At 40.8% G+C, this 27468-nt stretch overlaps 1 protein-coding gene across 1 annotated transcript; it reads left to right on the top strand.

Moving 5' to 3' along the window:
• Positions 1–1822: 1822 nt before the first annotated feature.
• LOC148031761 (endoglucanase 25-like) lies at positions 1823–26682 on the top strand. Its single transcript, XM_087685416.1, has 6 exons — positions 1823–2454; positions 24612–24910; positions 25021–25479; positions 25572–25707; positions 25815–25987; positions 26072–26682. The coding sequence occupies exons 1-6, from the start codon at positions 1863–1865 to the stop codon at positions 26474–26476; spliced, it is 2064 nt and encodes a 687-aa protein (XP_087541542.1). The 5' UTR covers positions 1823–1862; the 3' UTR covers positions 26477–26682.
• The last annotated feature ends 786 nt before the right edge of the window (positions 26683–27468 follow it).

Below are 27468 nucleotides of genomic sequence, written 5' to 3'. Positions count from 1 at the left end.
AGTTTTGAAAAAACATCATTACACCACATGAATTGATTGTGTATATTATGTTAGTTTTCCTTGACAACATATGAATACATTATGTAATGAGAGTGCCGGCCGCATTGATAAAGTAGAGAGGCATGTGAATGATCATGTTCACACTCATTATGCTATAGCTATTGAATGAGACTTCTAAAATAAGAAGACATTACCATCATAACAACATCAATAGGAGAGAGAAGATTGCAATAGATGGAAGTAGATTGGCTAAATATGGGAAACCTCAAATTCTACAACATCAATATTTAAATAATATATACTATATATTATATTTACATGTATTAGTGTATATACATATATAATATATAAGATGATAATATTTATATAATATAATATAAATACTAGATAAAGATTTTATAATATATTATATATATACATTAAAATATAGGATATAATTGATAAAACATTAATATTACATATAAATGTTAATATTATTAGATTTATACAAACATTATATTTATATTGGATATTACAAATACTATGCATACATGTATATACATAAATGTATATTAATGCATATATATTTCATATTAATGCAATGTATGTGTGTGTGTATAAAATATTATATTATATTAATGTATATTAGATATAAATATAACTATATATAATACACATACACATGTAAATATATATGTCTATATTCGACATGATTCGACTTCCAACTTTATTCGACATTATATGTGACCTGAAGGAATATGTGGTTACATAACCAAGATTATTGTGTTGTAGCTAAACCCTACCCTTCATTTTATATTATCCCTATGCTTTGTCAGTGGTCGTCAGTCCTTATGGGACAAATGGAGGGAAAGCATGGCATGGCATAGACATCGGCCATTGGTTGCATGGGTAGGGCTGTGGATGGTGTTGCGAATGTGGGCAAGGTTGGAGTCAAGTCATGCATGGGAGCCACGCGGCACCCATCTTGGCAAACATAGGAGAGGGCCAAAGCATGCCACGTGGCCAACCTCCCATTAACTAATAGTAAGGAAGATTCCTATGTGTGAAGTATGTCTCACCAACAACACTCTTGCAATGTAAAGCTTGGCTTAGGGCATAAAGGGTACTCCGTTTTTATAACATCATGCTTTACGGTTGAGCCATGCTCAAGTCCCTGAAACTTTGATGATTGAAACTTTGCATCCCCACGCAAGTTAGAAATGCCATTAATGTCAAATGAGAAGGAGAAAGAAAGCTTGAACTCGAAGAGAGAGAATATTGAGAAAAAGATTGAATTTGCATAAAGACCAATCTAGAAGCACGATGTACTTCAAGTTAATGGAGTTCTCTCAAGTATAACTATCTCAGGTGGTGCCTAGGTAACTAAGCTAAGAAGTGTGAATCATGGGCGAGAAGTCAAAGACATGCAGCCACATGATAGTTAACTTGACTCCATGCACTTAATCGAGTTGATTTTGCTTGCATGTGGTGGGGTTCTTGCTCAGCCAAGTGTGGAATATAATTATAGATATAGATATAGAAGAGCTATGTGAGATCAAACGGTCTACATTTCATTTCATTTCCATTTTAGAGGGATTACACTTTGACACCTCTCGTATGAGCTTGTGATTCATAGATAGTTTAACTCCCACGGGCCACGCGGCACGCCATATGATCTTCGCCGAAACTACCATGATTAGCGGTGAATAACTAACAGCTATGCGTCCCCCAATTTGTGCTAGCTAGCTAGCACGCACTCTCTCTCTCTCTCTCTCTCTCTCTCGTCTCGCCGTAGTACAGTGTATTGTACTGAATCTTTTTTTCATCTTTCATTTATTTGACAGAAAGAGACAAACAGGAAGAACAGGCATCTTTTTCACTACATGCAGCTTTTGCAGGAACTAGCTGCCACGCTCCTCGTAGTCTTATTATTATCAGCGCGCGCGCGCACACACACCCACACACACACACACACTCTCTCTCTCTGTGTCTCTCTCTGCCCCCCAAAACACACACACAGGAATTCGTATTTTCTTTTCTATCAGACGACTCAGACCTCTCTCCTTCGAGGTTGCATACTTGTGCTTCAGTGTATTAGTGTCACGTTCAGCATGCATGTCCACAACGCATGGGGAGGCTCGTTCGATGTGGCGATGGACTCGGCCACAGACGATGACAGGAGCCGGAACTTGGACATGGACCGAGCTGCCTTGCAAAGGCTGGAGGAGACACAGCAGAGTTGGCTTCTAGGGCCAAGCGAGAAGAAGAAGAAGAAATATGTGGATCTTGGCTGTATGGTATGCAGCAGGAAGCTGTTTTGCTACGTTGTAGGCAGTTTCGTGGCTGCCATTTTCATTTCAGGCTTGGTAACTCTGATTGTGAAGACGGTGCCGCATCATCATCCAGCGCCACCTCCTGAGGACAATTACTCGCAAGCTTTGCACAAGGTTCTTCTTTTCTTCAATGCACAAAAATGTAAGTGTCTTTAATTACTGGTACCTTCTTGCAGCTTCATAAGCACAGAAAAGCTGGTCGATATTTCTGTCATTCAGCAGTTTACGAAGTGCAGACCTTGGTATGTTCAAGCCAACGTTAATAGAGCGTTGCTTTACTATCATTTTACATGGTTCTGCGACAATCTGATGGTGGTGTTAGTAAATGCTAATTGTCAGTATTTGGAGAGGCTAGCTGCATTTCTTTCATCGGAACAAGCATGATGAAAGGCACCGATTATAAAATTTCGAGACATGTCTTCCACCTCTCTTTGATGCTCTTTCCCTACCTGAACTCTCTCTACTTTTCCTGTTGTAAGCTAGTCCATGGCTTCTTGAACTCGTCTCATCTGCAATCACTTTGAAGAGGTAAATCTACTTGGGTGATTATTCAATGGGTTCTGGGTCCTCCCAAGTGTTAGAAGTGGATGTAGCGATGGAGGCATAGAAAGTTGCTGTAATAGACTACACAACACAAGAGTGAAGAGAAGAGAAACACTACAAAGTGAACTCGGAAGAAAAGAGATGCTTGAGAAATGGAATCCACATACCAAGACATGAGACAATATGGAAACAATAGGGAGTCATAGGTTGTGTGGGCATTGGCACTGGCTCCCTCTCTCCACTGGAACCTATTGTAGGAGTAGGTAGACAATGATCTAATGAGGAGGGAGCCCAATGATAAATAGGACAAGAACCAGATCAAGGTGGCCTATTTTTGAAGGCCTCAAAATACAAGTTGGCCAGCCAAGAAATGCATAAAATACCAATGAAATGGCATTGATCTTCTTTGGAAAAGAAATGCACAACCCATTGAGACATGCACATTCACACATGTATTGACTAATGTGCTAACATCCTTTCTTAGATCATGGGCGATTTGGTACAATATGATATACAATGAGGATGACTCATCAAAGTACGCACAACAATGACCACAAGATAAGACTATGGATACCTAAGTTGTGATTGGCCAGCCCACCACGAAGGTGCCTCGGATAGAACTTGATGTTGATGATGATTGATTGCATACAATATTTTTAGGCTATGCAATCATTGCTAGGGCTATGAGTTGAATCATGAATGGTTATGCATGTAAATGCCCTATAGATAGCCCTCGTATCAGACTTGTCGCATAAAGGTGGTTGTTTGTGAGAGAAAAAATTGGCAAGGTCAAGGAAACAAAGTTGGAATGATTTGGAAGAGTGTGCATTAAGGATTTGGGGCAAAACAAGGATTGATTTGTTGTTATATTAGATTTTATAGATTGATTTGTCAAATGAACTAATATTGGTTCCAATAATGGTATTTGAGCTAAGAAGCATTGGCAAATACGAGAATGGAACATAACACCAGCTGAGCATTAGCGTTTTGTACTTTGAATCGAGAGCACTCAAGTAAACTAAAAAAATTACTAGGAAGCGTGGTAAGGTTTGGGCGAATAGGTGTCATCTTTTCAGCATGGGAGCATTTTGGGTCCACTATTGCCTAGTTATTTGCCTACTATTTTATACTTAGATTCTTTGTGCTTTGCTAGTGGTTTTTACTATTTTCCTGTAGTTCATTTGAAGGAAGGTTTGTATTCTTGGTGTGATGGGATTCATTGATCATCACATTTGTGCATTAACTACTTTGGACTAGACCGGATAGATGGCAGATATTTTATTCCTAGGAATATTAGTAAATTTTAGGTGTAGTATTGTCTTAAATTGCGAGACCATGACCTGATGTGGTTAGGATTGTACTTGAGATCATTGCATGGTCACTTTCATATCAAAATTTTGTATAAATATTGAGAACGGCTATATGTTCAAACTTTGCACATGCTCAATAAGACTTGGAGTTTGCATTTATGGCTTTGTTACCTATATGCAGAGTGTAATGCAAGATTATGATAATGATATTTGGGAGAAAAACAGCAAAAACTTTCATGGGTGGGAAGTTTTTAAGTTTAGGATTTGAAGAGATTAGCCAAATTGGATGGTTGAATCAACTAGAGCATGATAATATGATACTTTGTGCTTGGCGAATCATTGTATAGAACAAAATTAGGATAACAAGGCTTTTTGGCACCTTTTGCAACTTTCCATCGAGTGATCTAGGGTTACTTGTTTCAATAGTCAAAAGACAATAAAAATGTTATGGTCATTGATCATGTCCAATTGTGAAATCCATCTAGAGTATATTGTCATTTCTCTTGAAAATCCTATTTAATGGAAATTTTGTTAGGAAAGTTTGGCTTTGTCATGTTGGGGTGACCAAGGCGTTTGAATCATTTGCCTTGGTTTTTGTGGTAGGGTTTCAACCCATTTGAGGTTTATTTTATAATAATAAGGATTTTGTGTGTGTGTGTGAGAGAGAGAGAGAGAGAGAGAGAGAGAGAGAGAGAGAGAGAGAGAGCATCACTCTGGGTTCGCCAATAGTTGGGTTCTACCTCCCACCTTGTAGATGTGCCTTCTTCCTCGTAGGCCGAACATCAAAGATCCAATCCCTTTGCAGTGTTGGGAGAGTTCTTTGAAGATGGTGTACTTGAGACATTGGCAGCAAAGGCCCAGACTTATCAACAAAATCTCGTCAAAACTCTTGATCCTTTGTGAAGCAACCCATTTAGCTTTGGCATGCCCCTTGCACTCTTGTCCTTTTGTATTTGCTGAATTTGTTGTATTTGGTATTTGCATGATGGCCTAGAGCCACCTTGTAATCTTGTACTTTTTTTTGTAATACAAGTATCTATTATGAAAAAAAAAGAGAGGTTAAGGTGTGGTGAGATCGAAAACGACCTATGAGATAGAACCATGCACAATGATAAGTGTGATGTGCTAAATGGTAATTAGTGATATACAATGCAAAGCAAATGGTAAAGTGATGCATAATACAATGCCAAGGATTGCTGAGGTATTAGCTATCATACATCCTTGATGAGAGTGTATGGATAGCATTTGGATTGGAGCCTTAGCTTTGTTAGGTTGCTTGTGTGTCCAATGGATCTCCATCATCTCTCTCTAGTGCAGTCTTTGTATTTGGTACCCTTGCATCCTTGATTGGCATGTAGCTGTGATTTCTATGGCTCTCTAGATTGCCACCCTCTCTATGTAGGTATAGTTTGTGTGGTCATTGTGTGGAAAAAATCAGTTAGCTTTGATTCTCTATCCCCTCTTTGCGAGATGCCCGGCTAAAATAGTGATGCATAGAGCCTTTGGATCCCAAGTAGGAGCTAGCCCAACTTACAAGCGTCATTGATTTGGGGAATCCATGACTAGTCTTAGGGAGATATGACCTTTGAATAGTGTGGGGTATTCACTTGGACTTCATTTTAAGCTCTACATCTTCAGATGTAATACTCCTCACCCTCCATCTCCTCCTAGCATAATCCACAAAACCTTTCGCCTATAGGGATGCAGACTCCTCTCTCTAGATCTTGAGCTACTAAGAGGAGACCTTGAGATGGTTGATGGCTACTCGCATCTTTTGTGGCATGTATATGGACCTAGGCATCCATGTCTTTGAATGAAACCGTTTGCTGCAGTCCTTGTAGTATAACGTCTTTGGGACGAGGTGTTGTTTGGGGTGAGCAGTTGATAGAGATCTTGTTGTTGAGCTAAAAATTGCATTATAAACTGATTAGCTCTTTAAAATAGTCCCATATGTAAACTACCTTAAGCTTTTCATGAAATGGTGCGTGGTCCTAGAGAGTATTTGTGTTCCATAAGCCAAAACCCTATTTTGGGATGATCCACTTATCTATAAATAGATAGGCTGCTCACCACAGAGCCTTATGCCTTGTCTTGTAGGTTTCAGCCATCATTTGTCTCTTCAGTGGTTGCCCAACCCATCGTGATTGTTGGCACATCATCATCAAATCTTTCCCCTACGATTGTTGCCTAGCTTCCTTCTGTTGTTGGTAATCGGCTGCCATTGTTTTTGGGCGGTTACATTGTTGCATTTACTAGTTCTAACCCTAGGGACTTGCATTTTGGTTTCCAGCCTATTATCCTTCCACTTTTTGCATCGTCTTAGCTCTTTCTAGTGGTTATAGTACTTGGGACCTGATTTTGGTGGACGTCACACTCCAACTACTTCCTTAATCCGCTCCCATGAGATCTGTTGGTTGTTGGAAAGCTCTCCCCTTGAGCATATTGTACTTTCTTTCTAACATTTATAGCATCGATTCATTCTCTTCAAAGTTCTCTTTCTTCTATGTTTGTATTTGTGTTTTTACGTTTTGCGTTTTGCATTTTATGTTTTGTGATTTTTGCATTTTTGCATTTTTGCGTTTGTGTTTGAGTTGTCTACATTTTAATCACGATTGTGTACTCAATGTTTTCTTTTGCAAGCCCTAGCATATCTCCACATGTTATTAGAGCCGATACTCTTCTAGAGAGTTACTTGAGGCTAATGTGGATTGCTTGGTTTGTTCCTGATTACCTTATATATCACATGGTGATTCTCAAAGGCTTAAATCACCCGATCTTCAGATCCTTTGATACTTTCTCAAGATACTTCTTCAATGGAGGCTTTTTGAGGTATTATGGTCTTGATTTGGAGATCAACGCTCTATCTACCAAACCAACTTAGCCCCCTTTTGGTGGTGGTAGTGCCACACCAAGGAGGTTGAGAGGGGGTCTTCACCAAGGAGTCAATGCAGTTTCTCCACCCCTTGGTATTCATGTTCATCAGTGGTTGGCCACTGGGGTGATGGATCTTGGATCTTCCTCTCAATTAGTGCCTCATGGCATCTTTGACTGGTTCAATTATTATCTGGATCTTTCTCTCAGTTAGTGCCTCATGGCATCTTTGACTGGTTCGATTATTATATTTTTAGGTTAGTTTCTTAGGTATCATAGGTCATTCTCAAGAATCTTAAGGCTAGTTTCCTTTAGGCTTGTTGCTTAGCCACACTTTTTCAAGTTTTTTGTTGCACACTTTCTTATTTCATTTACTTCCATTGCATCTTATACTCATTTAGCTCTCTTTTTCATTTAATACACCATCCAAAGCATCTCAATATGAAACATCTGGTATGCGTATTTCTTTCTTGGTAATTTCATGTTGGGTTTTGTATTTTAGTTAGGAATGACATTGTAGGTATTTTATTGGTCCTATGTGGGTTGTGTGAAGAAAATACCCTAACACAGAAACTCAAATAACATCGTACGACAAAGCACAGATTGATAGAAGAACATAGTTAGGGTTAGGGTAACTTAGAGACAGTGAACATAGAGAATGAATGAAGTGATATGACTACTAAATATACAGTGCTCATGCAACCAACACACTATGCAGTGAATGAATATTGACCTCGAACTTCTGTGTCTCAAGGATTAGGGTAGGGGTAATGAGCTAGAGAGTGTGTCGTACTCCGAATGGTTCCAAATCGTAGCAAGGCAGCCTCGGTTATCGAGCACTAGCAAATGCAGCCAAGGAAGGTTGGATCTAATTCAAATAGCAGTGCAGGAGAGAGAGAAAAAACGTAGGTGAGGAGAGAGAAATACTAAAAACGCATGTGAGGAGAGAGAAAACAATGAAACGCAGCTGGGAGGAGAGAGAAAATTGCAAACGTAGGTCGAAGGAGAGAGAAAACAGCAGCGATAGGTTGAGGAGATGATGGTGACAACTGGAGGAGAGAGAAAATCTAAAGGGCAACAACTGGGGCTTGCAAATGCAGCAGTATGCTGACGTGGTGGGTTGTATGACACCTGTATGACGGTCAGTAGCAGTTGCCTGGCTGGAAACAATTGCAAACTGATGAGACCAAGGGTTGGAAACATGCACTAGATGAGTAAAGATTGCAATGGACAGCTTGAACTATGATGTCCTCCACGAACATGGTGTGGGCAGCAAGCTGAAAACACATGAAACTTGTAAAAGCAAGATTAGGGCTGAATGGAGGGCAGCATATCTATTTATAGAAAGTTTGGGCCCTTCCAAGTGGATTTGTGGTTATGGGGTACAGATATTCTCTAGGAATGCATTTCTTTTCAAACAAACAAGGTTTCTTCCTCAATTAAGCATGTTTTGGGGTTGTTTAAGTGAAGCTAATGCATTTTAAGTTCAATACGTTGAAGGTTTGTTTTTCGGTTCTTGCCTTGGTGACTATTGCCTCCATCAACATGGGGACATAGATACTATCTTTCCACTTGAGATCGGCTATCCTTTTCCCTTATCTTGGCATCTATCCTTTGCTTTCAACAGAGGTGTTTTTTTATCATTTAACCATTATTTTGTACACTACTAGTTTTTTTACTTTTCATAATAGGTGGACTACTACTTTGGTGGTTGTGGCTTCACATTCTTCGCTGGCATTGGAGCCATTGCATGAGGTTGAATTTTAGGCATGCCTCACGCTTGGTCAGCATTGAAGCGCTCTCTTGAGATTGAGTACAAGTATATGTTGGCTACCTTTGTGGTTGACTTTTCCCATAAACCAAAACCCCAATTCGGGAGGATCCACTTATCTATAAATAGACATGCTGCCCATACTCAGCCTTATCCTTTGTCTTGCAAGTTTCAACCATCAGCTCTTCCTCCACTAGCTATTCAGCCCATCGCGATTGTTGCCATGTTATCACCAACCCCTGGCACCCCGTCCACTGCTATTGTTGTGTTGTCCAATCTCTTCTTGAGTATAACATAACTTGCGTTTTATTGTAATGTAGGCTTAGTTTGCATCAAATCTTTGTCCTACAACTGTTGTCCGATCTCCCATTATTGTCGGTGATTGGCTGCCATCATCTTTAGACAGTCACATTGTTGCATTTACCAGTTCTAGCCCTAGAGATTGCTGCATTTTGGTTTCCTACCTATTGCTCTTCCACTTTTCGCATCCAGTGGTTACAATACTCAAGGTTTGTCTTTGGTGGACATTGCACTCACACCACTTCCTTAGCCCACCTCCATGAGAGCTTCTGGTTGTTGGACAAGTCACCCCTTGATCATCTTGTATACTCTTTGCATCATTTATAACATTGATTTATTCACTTCAGAGTTCTCTTTCTTCTCTATTTGTGTTTTGTTTTGCGTTTGTGTTTGGGTTGTCTATGTTTTAGTTGCAGTCATACACTCAATTGCAATCATACACTCCATGATTTCTTTTGCAAACCCTAGTACATTGGATTTCTCAAGGACTTTTTCAAGTTTTCAATTTTGGCATCCATCTTGGCATGCATGCATGCATGCATGCATGCATACATACATACATACATATATATATATATATATATATATATATATATATATATATATATATAGAGAGAGAGAGAGAGAGAGAGAGAGAGAGAGAGAGAGAGAGAGAGAGAGAGAGAGAGAGCACCGAACAACTTCAAATTGTATAGTTCTTGCACGTGCATAGTTCTTTGCACAATTAGTAGAATTTGTTGGGTGTAAAGCCCCTTTGGATGTAAACTCCCATTTATCCAGTGTATAAACTTACGGGTGTGAACACACCCTTTACTTGTACCCTAACATATAAGTACATTTTATTCTTTGTGTACCGTGCAACACACTGGTACACTCTTACTCAATTCTCTTAGCTCTCAGCTCTATCGTTGTTCATTCCAGTCTAGCATTCCGGTTAGCACTCTAGCTCAACAAACTGGTATCAAAGTGTTGGTTACATCGTCCGCGCTTCCCAAGAGTGCCATAGGTCACGAGATAGGATCTAGTTGTCAAGTATGTTAGGTCGTAGGACTGATAGCAGTCAACACGTGAGGCAGATTAGGATAGCATGCAACAGATCAAGTTGAGGTGAAAGCAACCAGCACAGGTCGTGTGCATCAGGTGCGCCAGCGGGGCGACCAGAATTGATGGGTCAACGTCTTACATGACCAATGCGGCGGCCAGGCAAACTTCGCGATACGGGTCAACCGGGCTAGGCAGAGGCATTCAGCAGCATCGTTTTCAATCTGACGGACGTCACGTGTCAGGTCAATGTGGGCATGGGAAACCAGCCAATATTTGGTTTTTATGTGTTGTGAAGTAGCTTATTTTTAAGCCTTGGTTCGCATGTGCAAGCATGGTCTTTAGACTAGTGCATTGTTATGCCCAGAAATTTGGGGGTTTTCCCAAATCTGATGTTGGTCATACATAACAGGACAATCTGATCAGCGAATTGCAGAAATTGCACACATTGGTTCCAAAAGTTTTGGGGCTTTTCTCATATCAATGAAATTTTACTTAGCAGAGTTGTTGACATTGGTGCACATTTGACTTGAGAATATTTGGGGCTTTTGTAAGATTTTGGCAATTTTTTGCTAATTTTACCCATTTTATGGTCTCGGGTTCATGTATTAATGCAATCAGTGTAGATTTGTTAGTAAAATTTTGGGGCTTTTGCTTAAATTTGAGAATTTTTGCAAAAATGATGTTTGAAATGTACATTGGAAACATTGCTGATGCAATCTTAGTGCTGTAAGCAGTGAGATTCATCTCCCACTCGTGAAATTTTGGAGAAATTGCAGAGAATCTTGGTTTCTTTTGTGTATGAGAAGTACTTCGTCACATATGTATGCAATACATATGTTGGGCAGTTTTCATTGAGTTGATGTATTGTTGAATAGTCATTTTGCAGTAGTCTTAGTGATCATTTGCAGATTTGGGATTGTTGCAGATGTACTTTTGGCGATACTACTGAAGTGCGAGTCACTTGGTAGTGATGTATGCTTTGAGTATATGCTGAAATTTCAGTCATACTGCAAAGTTATCCGTTCTACTGCTGTACATATACTTGGATTGAATCTTACTCATTGACTGAAAATTTGGGCTGATATTACTTGAATATTCAACTCATTGTTTGCTGTCATAAATTGCAGTTTTGATTCTTGGGTACATTGCTGAAAAATGGCTGCAAATGCTTCAAGCAGTAGTGATACTAAATCCCTTCTTGAAATCAAGAGGTTTGATGGCATTGGTTTCGACTTGTGGAAGGACAGGATGCAAGGCATTTTGTTTCTTAAGGATTGTGATGATGCTCTTTTGGAAGTCAAGCCTATAGATATGACAAATGAGGATTGGGCTAGACTCAACAAAGAGGCCATTGCATACATTAAAATGGTTGTATTTGATGATGTATTTACAAACATTAATTGTCTTGATACAACTTATGCCATATGAAAAAAGTAGATGGACACTTATGAAAATACAACTTCGATAAATCAAGTGCATCTCATGCGCAAGCTTGTAAACATGGAGTTGAACAAGTCTAAGCCAGTATCAGAGCATTTGAGTGCTTTCACAAGGATTTTGAGCTAGTTGTAGGACTCTGGTTTGCAACCCTTCAATGATAAATTGAAGGCCATTTTCTTGTTGATGACTTTACGTGATAGTTGGAAGTCTTTGGTTGTTTCATTGAGCAACAACCCTCCTTTAACCTTCGATGGTGTTAGGGGCTCTATTCTCAACAAGGAGATTAGAAGAAAGTCCAATGGAGAAAGCAGTGGTTCAACTTATTATCTTAGAGGCAGGCCAGAAAAGAGGGGTAATGTAAGAAATAAAGGCAAAAGTAGGAGTAAAAGCAAGGGCAAACAACAGGATGCCACTTGCTATCCATGTGGATGTAAAGGGCATAAAAAGCTTGATTGTCGCTACTAAAAGAAAGAGCAAGAAAGAAAGAAATAGCAAGGAAAGAAAAAGAAAGATGACAAGCAAGATGATGATAGCTCTTCCTCAAAAGAAGTTGCAAAGGCAAATGTTATATCTAGTGTGGTCATTGAAGAGCTCTCTAACACTGGAGAGATACTTATTGCAGTCCCATCTAATGATCCAAATGTTATGGCAGCAGCATGTGATATGCACATCACTAAAAAGGAGGTAATTAATGCCTTACTTTTAGCTCATGATGGGCTGTTTTAATCATGGATAGTGGACAACAGTGCCTCTTTTCATGTCACTCTCTCTTTGGAGTCATTTTTTGAACACACTAAAAGTTGTCTAGGCAAGGTTTACTTGGGCAACAAGTATGCATGTGAAATAGAGGGTGTCAGAACTATTCACTTGGCCCTTGAAAATGGCCAAGAGTTGCTTTTGCATGATGTTACAGATATGTACATGGCGTAAGGAAAAGTCTACTATTTGTTGGGCAGCTTGATGCAAGAGGGTATTTCACTACATTTGGTGGTGGATCTTGGAAAGTCCGCAAGGGATCTATGTTGATTGTTAAAGGAAACAAAAAAGGGGACTTTGTATTATTTGTATTGTAAAGCATCACCTAGCAAGTTTTTGATTGTGTCTGAAGTTCATTCATAGATGGAACTTTGACATAAAAGACTTGGTCGTATAAGCTAGAAAGGCCTTTAGGTTCTCTTCTCTTTAGGGAGATTTGATGTAAAAGGTTTTGGTCTCGACTTTTGTAATGATTGCATATATGGAAAACATGTGAAGTCTCCTTGTTACTCCGGTGTCATTAAGAAGTCTAATGCTCTTGATTTAGTACATTCAAATGTGTGCACTATGCCTGTTAATTCACATGGGGGTGCATGGTACTTTGTCACTTTTATTGATGATTTCAGTAGAAAGTCATGGGTGTATGCATTAAAAAGCAAAAAGGAAGTGTTGGATGCTTTTAAAAAGTTTCATGCCTTTGTTACCACACAGAAAGAGCTTAAGTTAAAAGCTATAAGAACGGATAATGGGGCCGAGTATATCTCTAATGAGTTTAAAAGGTTTTGTGAGATGCATCGCATTAAGAGGGAGTTGACAATCCCTTACAATCTTGCGTCAAATGGTGTGGTTGAATGATAATCGCACACTTTGTGATAGAGTTAGATGTATGTTGTCCACAGCTAATCTCTCGTAGTAGTTTTGGGGAGAGGCTCTTAAAACTGCAATTCATGTGTACAATCTCTCTCCCAATCATACATTGGAAAATGACATTCCTAAAGAGGTTTGGTGTGGCAAACCTGCTTCATATGACTATTTGCGTGTCGTTGGTTGTGATGTTGCGTACCTTCGAGAGAACTAATGGCACAAATGGTAACTTGAGAAATGCTAGTCCAAGGAATGACTAATCTCTAATATCCCCTCTACGATTTGGGATGTGGCATAAGGCTCAGGGATTTGGAGTGCTGTCAGAGAAGAAACTGAGGAAGTGCCTTTGTAAACAAATTTGCGAGATTATCCTCTGTCTTATAGTAAACTACATCAATGGTCTCATCCAAGATCTTCTTCCAAATGAAATGGTATTGAATTTTAATATGCTTTAATCTAGTATGAAACATTGGGTTCTATGCCAAAGCAATGCAACTCTCATTGTTGCAATAAAGTGTTGTAGGACCTATTTGAGGACAGCCAAGCTTTCCTAGTAACCTTTGAAGCCGTACCGTCTCACTTGTGGTAGAAGACGTTGCTTAATACTCCTACCTCTATGAAAGAAAGGGCCATAGTGGGCTGTTGCTTGCCATTCCAGAAAATCCCCCTTGGAGTATAGTAAATCCCATTGCCTAAAAAGAAATGAAGAAGGTCCATGCTCGTCATCTTGAATACCTCGTATAGTGCTGCCTTAGTCTCCATGACCTTTTGGGCATGGTCACCTATTGAAATAAGATCATTCACATAAAATACGAACAATGTGTGCCCTTTAGCTGAGGTGTAGACATATAAGTGGGGATTGGAAAAGGAACAGTGATACCCTAACTTCCCTTGGAGGAATGAGTTTGTCTTCTCATTCCAAGCATGTGAAGCGTGTTTGAGGCCGTAAAGGGCCTTTTACAGCCTGTACACTTGTCCATCTGACGAGGAAATGCCAAGAGGTTGCTCAACATAGATCAAACTCCTCCTTCAAATCACTAAATCACTATTGAGGAAGGTAAACTCCATATCAAGCTTTTGGTTTCGACCCAAAATACGCCTCATAGGGTATCATACCAACAATAGTTGAAGTGGGGGATCGATTAAGGATGTGGACTACAATAGCTATAGCCTTGGCCCAAAGACACGAAGGTATCTGTCTATGCTTCATCATGGTCCAAGCCATCTCAATTACACTTCGGTTTTTCCGCTCTAGTATGCCATTTTCTTGAGGTGTATGATCAGCATAAAACCTAGTGAGCTCATTAGAAACAAAATGCCCTTTCTTATTCAATCAAAATGTCTTTAGTTTCTGGCCTAATCAGTCCTCCTCAAAGAGCAACCAATCCTTGAAGTGGGAGAAAGCCTTCGACTTTAATTGCAAAAAATAAGCCCATGTCATCGTGCTAAAGTTGTCCACGATCAGCATGAAATACAAACTCCCCTCAAGGGACTTCGTCCTTATAGGTTTACACAAACTTGTAGAAACAAGCTCCAAGGGTGCCGAAAACTGCCTTGAAGCCTTGTTAGGAATGGCATCACAATGTTGTTTCCCATGAATGCAAGATACACATGGCTGATGGCTCACCACAATGTTTGGTATACCTCGAATAAACTATCCCCTAGAAGCCTTGCGAAGGTAATCATACTTTAGGTGGCGAAACTAAGGAATAAGCTGCATATTACGCCTTCCTTGAATAGGGATAGAAGAACTATCACTAATGAGAATTTGTCCATGCGGAGGCTACAAATGTGCAACACTTGCTGTAGACGGAGTCATGTTCGAGAAGGATCACTATCAACAATCCACTCACGAGGGGGTGGGGTCATCAATGTAGCATTAGAAGCCCTAGGGTTTGATGCCTTAATCACCTCCAAGTGGAGGGAGGTAGTAGCCATCGCTCTTGAATCCTTTGAAGAATTCTGCTTTCTCTCTTGTCAGGGCAATCCTTCGTCCAATGACTTGTCTTGCCACACATGTGACAAGTGGAATCCTTCTCTTTGTCTTTCTTCGATATGTCCTTCTTTTGGTCCTTCCCCTTCTTCTAAGAGGACTAACCTATCAATGCCTCCGATTTGGAAGCATTCTGTCCTTTCAAGTGCTCCTCTTGGTCTAAAACCATAGGAACTAACTCTTTCCAATGAAGAGACTTTAACTGCGATGAAGCAATCAAGGTGGAGTAAAATGCATTGAATCAGGGTGGTAACTAAGAAAGAAGAGTTATTGCCATGTGTGTCGAGATAATTACATTCCTTGTGTTCTGGACTTGCATTTGCAATTGCCAAAGCTTATTGACATGCTCCCGTATAGAAGAAGACTTGTTAGGACTCAAAGTCCTCATTTGAACCTCCAAAGACACCCGTTTCATCACAGTCATCTGATTGTACATTTGATCAAGCTTCAGCCGTATGTCTCGAGTCACGGTGAAGTGCTCGATGTGAGCAATGATGGTTGGAGTGCAAGAGAGAGAGGAAAGAACAGATGCAAGCATTCAATTTTTCCAATGTGCTTGTACCTTCATCAACTTGGCTTTCTCATTTGAAGAAAACTTGGAGGCATAATGAGCTATAGGATGCTAAATAGCCTTAGTCACAAGCTCTGCTAAATCATAAGACTCCAAGATGGCAAGCATCATTACATGCCATATGTGGTAATTCTCCTCATCAAGCTTTTGATTTGAAGGAAGAGTTAGCAACAAGGGACCTTATAGTCCATAATAGCTTGAAACTCCTTGTCAATTTCAGTCGACATTGTAAATAGAATGACTTGCACAAAAACCAAGAGTAGCCCCCTTTGACTTCGTGCATGGTGCTGCTAGGGGTTCATCCGTTGCCCTCAAAGAGCTTGACCTGTTGGAGGCGATGAAAACTCTTTGCAACAAAAGGTTGAAAAACACAGCCTTTCCTCCTTCACGAATAGCAAGTACTTGCAAAGAACAACAACCTTGCTCCTTCTCCGCGCACAACCTGTTCACCACAGCCTCCAAAGGTTGAAAACTTAAACTTTTGTCACAAAGAATCCTCTTGATCAGGTCCGCCCATGATCAATCAGCTCTTCTATATTGCTTTGGTACCATGTTAGAGTGCAACGAATGTGGAAGCGTATGGACAAGTTTGAAATAAAATAACATGAGAGAAAGGGAGAGAGAAAAGAGACAAGCGCAGAAATCTGCAGTGAATGAATGCTGAAATGAAGAGGGCAGATATGCAAGGGCTATTGGTGTATCTCCTTGAGCTGGGATCTCTTCCATCAATCCTTGCAAAATTGAACTGAAGAGGGAAGGCTGAAAATGGGTTATAAATAGCCAGAAAAGAAAAGGAGAAATAAGGCAGGTTGGCCAGCCAAATCTGGTCATAAGCCACTGAAAATGGCCGACTAAACAGCTGCAATAAATATGGCTTGCATGCATGGCATTGTCTTGCCCATGAAACTTGCTTGGATACTAACGACTGTTGGAAATAATGCCCAAGCTGACATGAATAATAAATAATGCCCTCCAAGAGTATCTCTGAGAGAACTGATTGCGCCAATGGTAACCTAAGAAATGCTAGTCGAGGAGATGACTAATCTCTAACATCTGATAAGACTCCATGGAATAAAATATCCCAAAGCAGAATGCAAAATACAAAGCAGCCTTGTGATGAGGAACTTCTATTTCAAAAAATATGTAACAAGTAGAAGTCTATTAGAAAGCTTGAATGAGTAGCTAGTGAAGGGTCTACAATGATGTTTTGAGTTGAGAGTGAATGTGTAGAGAGTTGAGAGTAGTAGAGTGAGAGAGTGAGTATGAAACTTGATGTTCGCCTAAAGGCAACATGCCTGAAGGTAGAGGAAAGAATCAACTAAGTCTATGTATGTACAAAGCTGAAAGACACATATACTATCCAATCCCCATCATCTGTCATGAGGACATGTATTTTTGAAACCTCTCTTAACATGTGGATTAATTTTTAATCACATGATTAAGTAAATGATGCACATGTGAGGTACAACTGGGGTTAAAGTAAATTTACAAGCCCAAGAGCCGAAGAAATCACGGGATATCAAAGGCAAAAGTTGCTATAAGTATGCCGCACAGGTACTTGGTAGTATCTAGTGCCAGTTGTTGGCCTAGGTCATCCATTTCGCCATAAGTGTCAATTGGTGATACTAGAGAAGTGGCGTTTAATAGTACCTAATGCCAATCTGATGGTCAAAGATGGTGTAGAGACACTTGGGAATGGATTTTGTGTAGCCAATTTAATTATTGGCCAGTCAGATTATTTTTCAAGGTACCGAAATAATTATTAGATTAATTTTCATATTTAAAGGTTGAAAATTAATATTTAAGTATGAAAAATAATGGAAAAACCATTTGGGGAAGGTTGCCACTTGTCAAAAATGCCCATGCAAGATTGAAAAACGTCTTTAGAGGCTAGGGAGAGGCATTTTTCTAAGCCATTGGAGGACCTTTTGAGGTAGCCAAGGGCAAAAGAAGACCAATCAACAGCAGGAGACAGCATCTATAGGCTGTTGAGGCTAGGCAGCAGCAGTAAATGACTGATTTTCTTCAGTTCCTTGCATCTACATGCTGTTGTGGCATGGCAGCAGCTGCATTTGACTGATTTTCAGTCTTTCTTTGTGACAAAACTCTGAATTTTCTCTCTCTGCAGCTTTCCCTCTCATCTCCCAGCCATTTCACAGCCTTGCTCCGAAGATCTCAACATTTGGACCCTTGGAGGTTGAGAAATTGTAAATTTCTCTGCTATAAATCCTAATTTACAGCAGAAATTAGGGTTTAACAGCAGCCTTGGGAAGCGTGCCAGAAATTGGAAGCTCCAAGACCTGGATTCAGCAAGGCTAAAGGTAAATTTCTTGCTGAATTGAGGTGGAGGACTAGCTAGCCATTGAATTTGGGGCATTTCCATCGTCTATGAAGTGGGTGAAGGCCAATTGAGTGCCCGAATCAAGGGGCAAAATAGATTAAAGACTTGCTGGTCACTTTGGACAGCAAGGGGAGTTGAAATACCAAAAGGGATTGGGAGAATCCCATTGTAAATCAAATTTTTCTTCAATAAAGCTAAAGAAATACCGAAAGGGGCGCCAATTTTGGGGCCAATTGGGTGTGCATTGTCCAAGATCAGTAGGTGAATTTATATTTTCAGATTTGCATTTATTGTTTGTTGTTGTAATTAAGTTGTAATCAGGGATTTACCACCCTATCCGAGGAGGAAGGCTGGTTTTATCATTTGGTGGCAATAAGCAAACGGCTCGGTTGGAAGACCCTTCGTAAGGTCTGTTGGGTTATCATCTGTATGTACCTTCACAAGCTCAATGCCTTTGCTGTCAAGTACATCCTTGATAAAGTGATACTTCACCTGTATGTGCTTTGTCTTTGCGTGAAAGATAGGATTCCGTGCTAGCATGATAGCACTTTGATTGTCATGATGGAGGGTAGGAATCTTTGTAATCCCAAGCTCTCTCTCGAGATGTGAAAGCCATAAAGCCTCTTTGCATGCCTTTGTGGCAGTCACATATTCTGCCTCTGTAGTAGACAATGCAACACACTTTTGCAGCCTAGATATCCAAGAGATTGCTCTTCTTGTAAACATGAATACATATCTTGAAGTAGACTTTCTGCAGTCAGGATGGCCAACATAGTATGCATTTGTGAAACCGATAACAGATGACTTCTGCTTACCAAAGCAGATACACAAATCCTTTGTGCCATTAAGGTATTTCATGATACCCTTAATACTTCCCAATGCTTTTTGCCAAGATATGCCATGTATTTGCTAACCACTCCCATCGCAAATGCAATGTCAGGATGTGTAGCAACCATAGCATATATCAAGCTACCAATATCCAAAGAGTTGTTATCTCCACTAAGTTTCACATATGGAGGCAATGCTACACTAATAGCTTTCCCCCCTTCCATATTGAAACGTTGCAAAACTTTCGTAATATACTCCTACTGTGATAGATAAAAAAGACCCTTTGATTTGTCTTTGAGTATACGTATGCCAAGAATGTGATTTGCCTCACCAAGATCTTTCATATCAAAGCTTTTGTGTAGATTCTGCTTCAAGGAGTCTAAGGCATGAACATCCTTGCGTGCAATTAGCATGCCATCCTCATACAAAACCAAGAGAATAAGGCTGCCATCTACTGCCTTTTTGGTGTATAAGCAATGATCAACTTGAGAATGATGAGATCCTTGAGATTGCATGAATGTATCGAATTTGTGATACCATTCACGTGGTGCCTGCTTTAGCCCATACAGACTCTTGTTGAGTTTACATACCATGTGCTCTTTTCCCTTTGCAACAAAACTGTCAAGCTGCTACATATAGATCTCCTCATGCAGATCACCATGTAAGAAGACTGTTTTTACATCCATCTGTATGAGTTCCATGTCCTTAGATGCAACCAAGCCCAAGATGGTTCGCAAAGTAATCATTTTGAATAGAGGAGAAAAGATTTCTTCAAAATCAATTCCATGTTCTTGCTTGTATCCTTTAGTAACCAAGCGTGCCTTGTACTTGAGCAAAGAACCAAATGTGACTTTCATTTTGTAGAACCATTTGCTGGGTAGCACTTTTTGTCCTTTTGTTAAATGTACCAAATCCCAAGTGCCATTCTTCATGAGAGATTCCATTTCTGAGAGCATTGCCTTTTGCCATTTCTTACTATCCTGTCTATTCATTGCTTCCTGGAAGCATGACGGTTCACCACAATCTGGTAACGTGACATAGTCAGCCACATAGTTTACTCCAAGAATAAATCTAGTTGGCTGTTTTTGCACTCTAGTCGACCTACGGACCTAGTGGTCAACAATTTGCTGGCTGTTCAGCTTGCAAATCTGCGTTAACAGCTTGATGTTTTGCAGGTTCAGCATGCTGTATAGCTGGTTCAGGTTGTTCTAGGTGCACATGTTCTTAGTGAATTTGTGGGACATCATGGGCAAGATCCTGTTGATCATTTTCAGTATCATTCCTTGCATTTTCAGGGACATTTAGAGCAGGTATTTGCTGCTATCTAATCGGCATCTTTGCTGTCCTATTGGTACATTTGTCGAAATACAACCCTTCTGACCTCCTCTATTCTTTCGGGCTGTTTGTGCATGCGATCTTCTTGGAAGATGACATCATTGCTGCGTACTACTTTTCTTTTCTCGGGATCCCATAATCTATACCCATCTCACCTTCATCACTATATCCTAGGAAAATACATTTACAGGAATTTGGCTCAAGTTTGTTGCGTTCTTCCTTGCGTATGTGTACAAATGCCTCATAGCCAAACACTTTCAGATGCGCATACGAAGGTGGCTTGCTCAACCACGCTTCTTGAGCCCCCCCTCCCCAAAGACTTGTTTGGTGACCAATTAATCAAGTGTACGGCTATCATAACAGCCTCTGTCCAAAAACCGTGGGGTAAAGCGGCATGTGATAGCATTGTACGGACCTTGTTTTGAATGGTCCTATTCATTCGCTCTGCAACACCATTTTGGGGCGGATTATGAGGAGCAGTAAACTCCCTTTTAATCCTTTTGCGGTCACAAAAGTCTTGAAAGGCTTTGGACACATATTCCCCACTATTGTTAGAACAAAGGCATTTTAGCGTCTTGTTGGTCTGATTTTCAACACGTGTCAGGATTTTTTTTAAATTTATCCAAGGCCTCGTCTTTGTGATGGATTGGATAAACCCATACTTTGCGTGTGGCATCATCAACAAAGGTAATGAAATACTTCTTCCCCCCTAAAGATAATCTTGGCATTTGACATACATCTGAATATACTAACTCTAAGGGTGAAGACTTTAGAGAAAGATTTTTTGTGTGACGTTTGAGCATGTTTACCATAAATACAATGATCACATTGTTCAAAATCAACATAACTCAAAGACGGTAAATAACCCAAACAAGAGAGAACTTTCATTCCAGATTGACTCATGTGTCCCAACTAGCTATGCCACAAAGAAACTCTTGGCTGCTCAGTTATGGCAACAACATGGTTACGCACACTAGATACATGTAAAGGATACAATGTACCACTTTTGGACCCCTTGGCAACAATGCGGGATCCCCTACAGATTTTCTATTTGCTATCCTCAAAGGTGGTGTGATAGCCTTCATCATCTAGTTGCCTTGTGCTTATCAAGAAGCTCTTCTTGAGCTGAGGTACGTGTCTCACATTATGCAAAATAAACACGGAGCCATGTTGAAATTCGAGTTTGATAGCCTTGATTATCTAGTTGCCCTGTGCTTACCAAGCTCTTCTTGAGCTGAGGTACGTGTCTCACATTATGCAAAATAAACACAGAGCCATACTAAAATTCTAGTTTGATACTGCCAATGCCTGCAATTTTACATGCATAGTTATCCCCCAAGTGAACAACACCACGTACACCACCATTGTAGTGAGAGAACCACTCATGATGTGGTGTGACATGCAAGGACACACCTAAATCAAGTATCCAAGTGTGCATATCATCCTTAGAATTTGCAATCAATGCATGTGCAACCAAAAAAGAAGCAAGAAGTATATCATCATCATTGTCATTATTATGAGTGATTACATTAACCTCTTCTATTTTCACATTGCTCTTTTTGGCAGGCAGGCTGTTTTTATTTTCAGCCTTGTTGGCTTCATTGTTTTTGTTTTTGCCCTTCTCTTTCTTCAATTGAAAGCAATCCTGTTTGTAGTGCCCTTTTTTGTCACAATGATGGCACTCCACATTTTTTCCACGAGATTTTTTGCGTGCTCTATTTTTTAGAACTGTTCTTATGCTGAAATCTGTCTCGAATGTGTAGTGCATTTGAAGACTTGTTTATTGAGTTATTCTACGTATTGAGTTCTTCCATCAGCAAAGAACTCTTCACATTATAAGAGCTGAGCATTCAAATTACTCAAAGCTATCCTGAACCAACTTTCAGGCAATATCAATAGGGAAATCCAAAGCAATCAATTGACTGAAAATTGTGTTAAACTCATTCAAATGTATAGACATGGCTGTACCCTCTTTCATGCGAAAGTCCATCAGTTTTTTCAGCCAATAAACCTTGCTGGCTGTACTTTTCTGAGTACACAATTATTCAAGCCTTTGCCACATTGCATATGCTGAATTCAGCTTCTCAATGTCGAAGAGCAAGTTGTCTGACACTGAGGGCTCAATAGTAGAGCGAGCAAGGTCATCCAAGTCATCCCACTCGTCTTGTTCCATGTCTGTTGGTTCGATTCCCTTTGTTTTGATGGGCTTTACATGTTTCTTGTGCACCAAGACATTGTAGCATTGTTTTTGCCAAATTGCAAAATTATGTGCACCTTGAAGCTTCTTAATGTGCAAAAGATTACTGCTGTCACTGTTTTGAGCCATAATTTGCAGTCCTAAATTGACTAACCAGCCACCAAAGGCAAGCCCAAATGTGACACAAGTGACTACAAAACACAAGAGTACCAACCAACAATGAAAATCCCAAGATTGTTGAAATTTCAGATCTGCAAATAGATTTTTCAGAATTAAAAAATGTCTTTGCTGCACTTAAGCAATTTCTGACACATTTAGAAACCAAGCCACCAGTTACATGTGAAATCCCCAAATTTTCTCTTCAATTTCTGCTCCAGAGGCATTCCCGGGCACAAATTTGACAATTTTGATCAAAAGGCCTAAAATTTTTGAGGATAATCCATTCAGATTGTATCAACACACGTACCCAAGTGCATATACTAGGCAATTCTTGCACAAATTGATGAAATTTTGCAAAAGCCCCAAATTTCTTGGGTCCGGTATGCACAAATTTCAAGAAATTGGCTCGACCAAACAAAAATTTCACTTGCATCTGAAAATCTTTAAAATTTCCGAGACCCATGCACTCAATGTTTGCAATTTATGGATCAAGAATCATTGAAACATGTGTTTGGCACCAAATTTGGGAAAACCCCAAATTTCCAAGAGCAGATTTGCACAGATTTGTATTGTGTGCTTGTACCTGCGAATGTTCAGTAGAGAAGGGAGAGAAAACAAAAAAAAAAAATTCAGATTTTAAAGAAAAAAAATGTTGACTACCCGTTCCACATATGCCGCCCAGCAACTGTCAGCCTGTCACATGTTGCCCATCTGATGTCGCGTTCAGGTCCCATCCGTCTGGCCGCGTGCAGATCCCATTGCGCTGGTCCTGTTCACTTGCTGGTCCAGTGGCAAAATAGAGCCAGGCTCCTCCCCAAATGAACTCATGGTGACAATGCCCTTGAATCCACAGTTTGTGAGAAATCTGGCATGATAATCTTGCTTATAGACTGCCTGAAGCAAGATAGTCGTGACACCCTTGTACATCCTCATATACATAAGCAAGGCCTTTGTTTGTGACCCAAGCAACCATTCCCCACATAGCAATCATAGAGTGTGCAGTGCTATGAAATACGATCCTAGGGGCTCTCCTCGTAAGCCCTTGAGCAATCCCATATGCAATGCCTCTGTTTCCTCATGCTCCCCACATCTAGTGCGAGGGACAACACAGGGTCTCGACTCTCTACCATAGCCAAGCCATGTATCAACTACAAAATTCCTGTTTGCTAGTAACCAAAGAAAGAAGGAAATCTTTCCAGGTCCAAAGCTGTCCTCCAATCTCCTCCAAAAGTTTGCCAAGAAAGGCTGTGATATATCCTGGGCAGTCCAATGCTGAGATGCAGCTGGCGCCACTCTGATCCTGCTCATCTGTATCCTCCTTCCTAGCCTAGTGATATACTCAAAAAAAGGTATATCTTGAGGTGCCTTTGCTAATGGATCTCTCTATGCCAACTCTTGAGGGTCCCACTAGGATGTCTCAGCAATTGCATGTTCAGAGATTTGGCAAACACGTCTTGTTATTTAGCAGGACTATTATATTAGAACACTCCCAAGTATTGTAATCGGGTAGGTTGCGGGCCTTGTGTACTTGGGAGCTTAATGTTTCATTCTTACTACTGCTTTAGATGCTTATTGCGGCGATCCTTTTATGGTAGCGGCATTTTTTATTTCCTTTACAAAAGAACAAAGTGCATGCATACTGTCATGCGTCTATGCATGCATGTGTATTTTACCAATGTTCTTGAGTAGTAGATCTGTTGATTCGAGGCATCCATGGATGCATTATCGTGTTTATAAAATGGACTAGTAATTCCATTGAGACAAAGTATGTGCACTGGTGCGCATGTTTTGCTAGCTCATGCCCTTACCCCCCACAAAGTTTCCTTTGGTGAGTTTGTACTGGCATGTCTTTTAATTGGAATCTGTGCATGGCATGATCTGTGAGTGCAATGTCTGTGCGTGTCCTTTTTTTGGGGCCGGGGGGAGGGCTAGATAGTGTTTTATATAATGTTTTTAATGTGGTGACATGGATGCAGCTGGCAAACTACCCAAGCATAACAACATCTCCTGGAGGGGGAATTCAGGTCTAAAAGATGGATCGGCTGCAAGTGTGGATTTAGTGGGTGGTTACTATGATGCTGGTGACAATATCAAGTTTGGGTTTCCTGGTGCCTTCACTATCACAATTCTGAGCTGGAGTGTCATAGAGTATAGTGCAAAGTATGAAGCCATCGGGGAACTTGATCATGTCAAGGAGCTCATTAAATGGGGCACGGATTACATGCTCAAGACGTTCAATGCTTCGGCACCAAGTATCAGTCAGCTGTATGGACAGGTACTCAAGAAACATAGGCAATGAATTCAGCTCTCATCACCTATCGCACTCATATATTTAAGAACATACACACTTACTGTTATGAAACTGTATTTGCTGTGGCTCCTCAGGTGGGTGCAGGTGGACCCAAAGATGGGACAACCCCTAATGACCATTACTGTTGGGAGAAACCAGAAGACATGGATTATGATCGTCCAGTGTATTCATGTGGTGCTTGCTCTGACTTGGCTGCTGAGATGGCAGCTGCATTGGCTGCTGCCTCAATTGTTTTTAAAGACAACCGTGCGTATTCACTCAAGCTTGTGCATGGTGCTAAGGTGTTGTTTGCCTTCTCCCGAACCAACAGGGGAAGGTATGTGAGGGCCATCCCTGACGCAGAGCAGTTCTACAATTCCTCGGGCTATTGGGACGAGTTCATTTGGGGAGGAGCCTGGCTCTATTTTGCCACTGGCAATTCTAGCTTCCTGCAGCTTGCCACCACGCAGGGGCTTGCTAACCATGCAGGTGCTGTTGGAGGATATAAATATTATGGTGTCTTTGACTGGGACAGCAAGCTTACGGGAGCTCAAGTAATAAGTTTCCCATGAAATGCAGGAGAATCAAAGAACTTTTTAAAAGCCTTTTTTCATGTCTTTAATGAAGCTGTTTGTGTTATTGCCAGGTTCTGTTAACTAGATTTCGGATGATCATGAACCCTGGCTATCCTTATGAGGATGTTCTCCAACAATTCAACAACCAGACTCACTATATCATGTGCTCTTACCTGCCCCAGTTTAAATCTTTCAATGTCACCAAAGGTGAGCACTTCTAAGGTCGTCACTGGGAATCATGCTCTTGCAATCAACAATCATTAGGTCAGTCACCTTTCTTTTGATCTGTGGGGTGCGGTGGGATGGGTAAACAGGTGGGATGATGCAGTTCAACTATGGGAATCCACAACCTTTGCAATATGTGGCTAGTGCTGCCTTTTTGGCAGCCATCTATGCTGACTATCTGAAGAGCGCTGATGTCCCTGTATGGCCTTGCGGCCCCAGTTTCTTTGACAGAAAGATGCTCCGTGATTTTGCCCGGTCTCAGGTATGGAAAATGGTTGGAAGTTAGCAGTTTCATAAGTGTGATTTTCAATGTGGCAGGCTAAGTTAAATAATGGTGGTGCTGCAGATAAACTACATCTTGGGTGACAACCCGGCGAAGATGAGCTATGTGGTGGGTTTCGGAAAGCATTACCCGATGAGAGTGCACCACCGGGGAGCATCCATTCCTCATGGCAAGTCTTCCAAGGGCTGCACCACTGGTTACAGGTACAGAGATGCGAAGTCACCAAATCCTCATGTGCTGGTAGGTGCCATGGTGGCTGGGCCCAATGCCCATGACAGGTTTGCAGATGTACGTAGCAACTATAACTTCACGGAGCCCACCATTGCTGCTAATGCGTGCTTGGCTGCTGCCCTTATTGCCATCTCTGGTGGTGATGATGGCCCTGGTGTTGATCCCAACACCATCTTCTCTGCTGTCCCTCCACTCTTCCCCAACCCACCCCCTCCGCCTGCCCCTTGGAAACCCTAGCTTTAACTTCCATAGGTGCTGTGCTGCTGCTACCGCTTCCAGGCGGACTGAGGAAGAACAAGAACAAAAGGAAGGCCCTTTTTCCCTGGGAAAGAGACCCTATGAAACTGTTCTTTTTCTCCCATCTCCATCGTGATTCACGTGATGTTTATTTCTATGGATGTATGTGTACATAGTGCCCAATACATGCGAACAACTTCTTTGTATGAAGCTGAATATGGACCACCAACATAACTATGAAAGAAGGAAGCGAAAGCTGATGTGGCAGCAGGTACATCAATGCTACAGGAAGTAGAAAGCTGATATGATAGTAGATATATCAATGCTATGGGAAGACAGGTGCTGCATACTTGTAACAAAGCAGGGGAATTATAAAACTTTTTAAACAATGCGTGCCGATGGGAGCTATATTATGACTAACAAATTCAACGTTGTATTTCTTGGCCGGTTGTTAGAGATACTACACTAGGATGCAGGCTGCCATAATTGTGGATAAGGGGCAGCTGAGAAGGTTGCTGCGAGAGCTAGCTAGTGGGGTCACAACGAAGAGAAAGCGTGCTCATGTAGGGCAAGCAGCCTATGAATTGGATAAGTGGAAGATATAATAACCTTTCAGTATGTAGTCGTTGCATTGTGTTCGCGTCGAGGACGAGTCAGAGAAATGAGAAGGAATGAGATCTAATCAAAGGTTTAACAGACAGAATATGGTTGAAATGGTTGGAGCAAATCAAGTAAGAGTGAAGTAATTTAAGGAGGTTAAGAGATTCCTCGAGAGTTTGGCCGATTCTTCTCGTTGGCATTGTTTTTGGAGACGATCAAGTCAGGGACGATTACGAGTGTTTGAGTCACTCGAATCTAGGCTGTTGCGAACCTCAGATCTAGAATGGGCAGGGAGGGGTTGAAGCTTGGAAGATGGACTTCGAAGTCGAGAGACGCAGAGAGAGAGAGAGAGAGAGAGAGAGAGAGAGAGAGAGTAATGTCTATTGAGGCCG

The sequence above is a fragment of the Lygodium microphyllum genome, chromosome 9, assembly GCF_053477565.2.
Source record: "Lygodium microphyllum isolate KBCC chromosome 9, Lygodium_microphyllum_v1.1.10, whole genome shotgun sequence".
NCBI classification, from domain to species: Eukaryota; Viridiplantae; Streptophyta; class Polypodiopsida; order Schizaeales; family Lygodiaceae; genus Lygodium; species Lygodium microphyllum.
Note: the sequence above shows the minus strand (reverse complement) of the source record. Positions and strands in the feature narration are given on the sequence as shown.

Excerpts from the sequence above, each read along its gene's own strand:
- LOC148031761 (XM_087685416.1), top strand. The coding sequence starts at position 1,863 with ATGCAGCTTTTGCAGGAACTAGCTGCCACGCTCCTCGTAGTCTTATTA. Across the intron at positions 24,911-25,020 it reads TCAGTCAGCTGTATGGACAG|GTGGGTGCAGGTGGACCCAA; the intron begins GTACTCAAGAAA and ends GTGGCTCCTCAG. Across the intron at positions 25,708-25,814 it reads ATCTTTCAATGTCACCAAAG|GTGGGATGATGCAGTTCAAC; the intron begins GTGAGCACTTCT and ends ATGGGTAAACAG.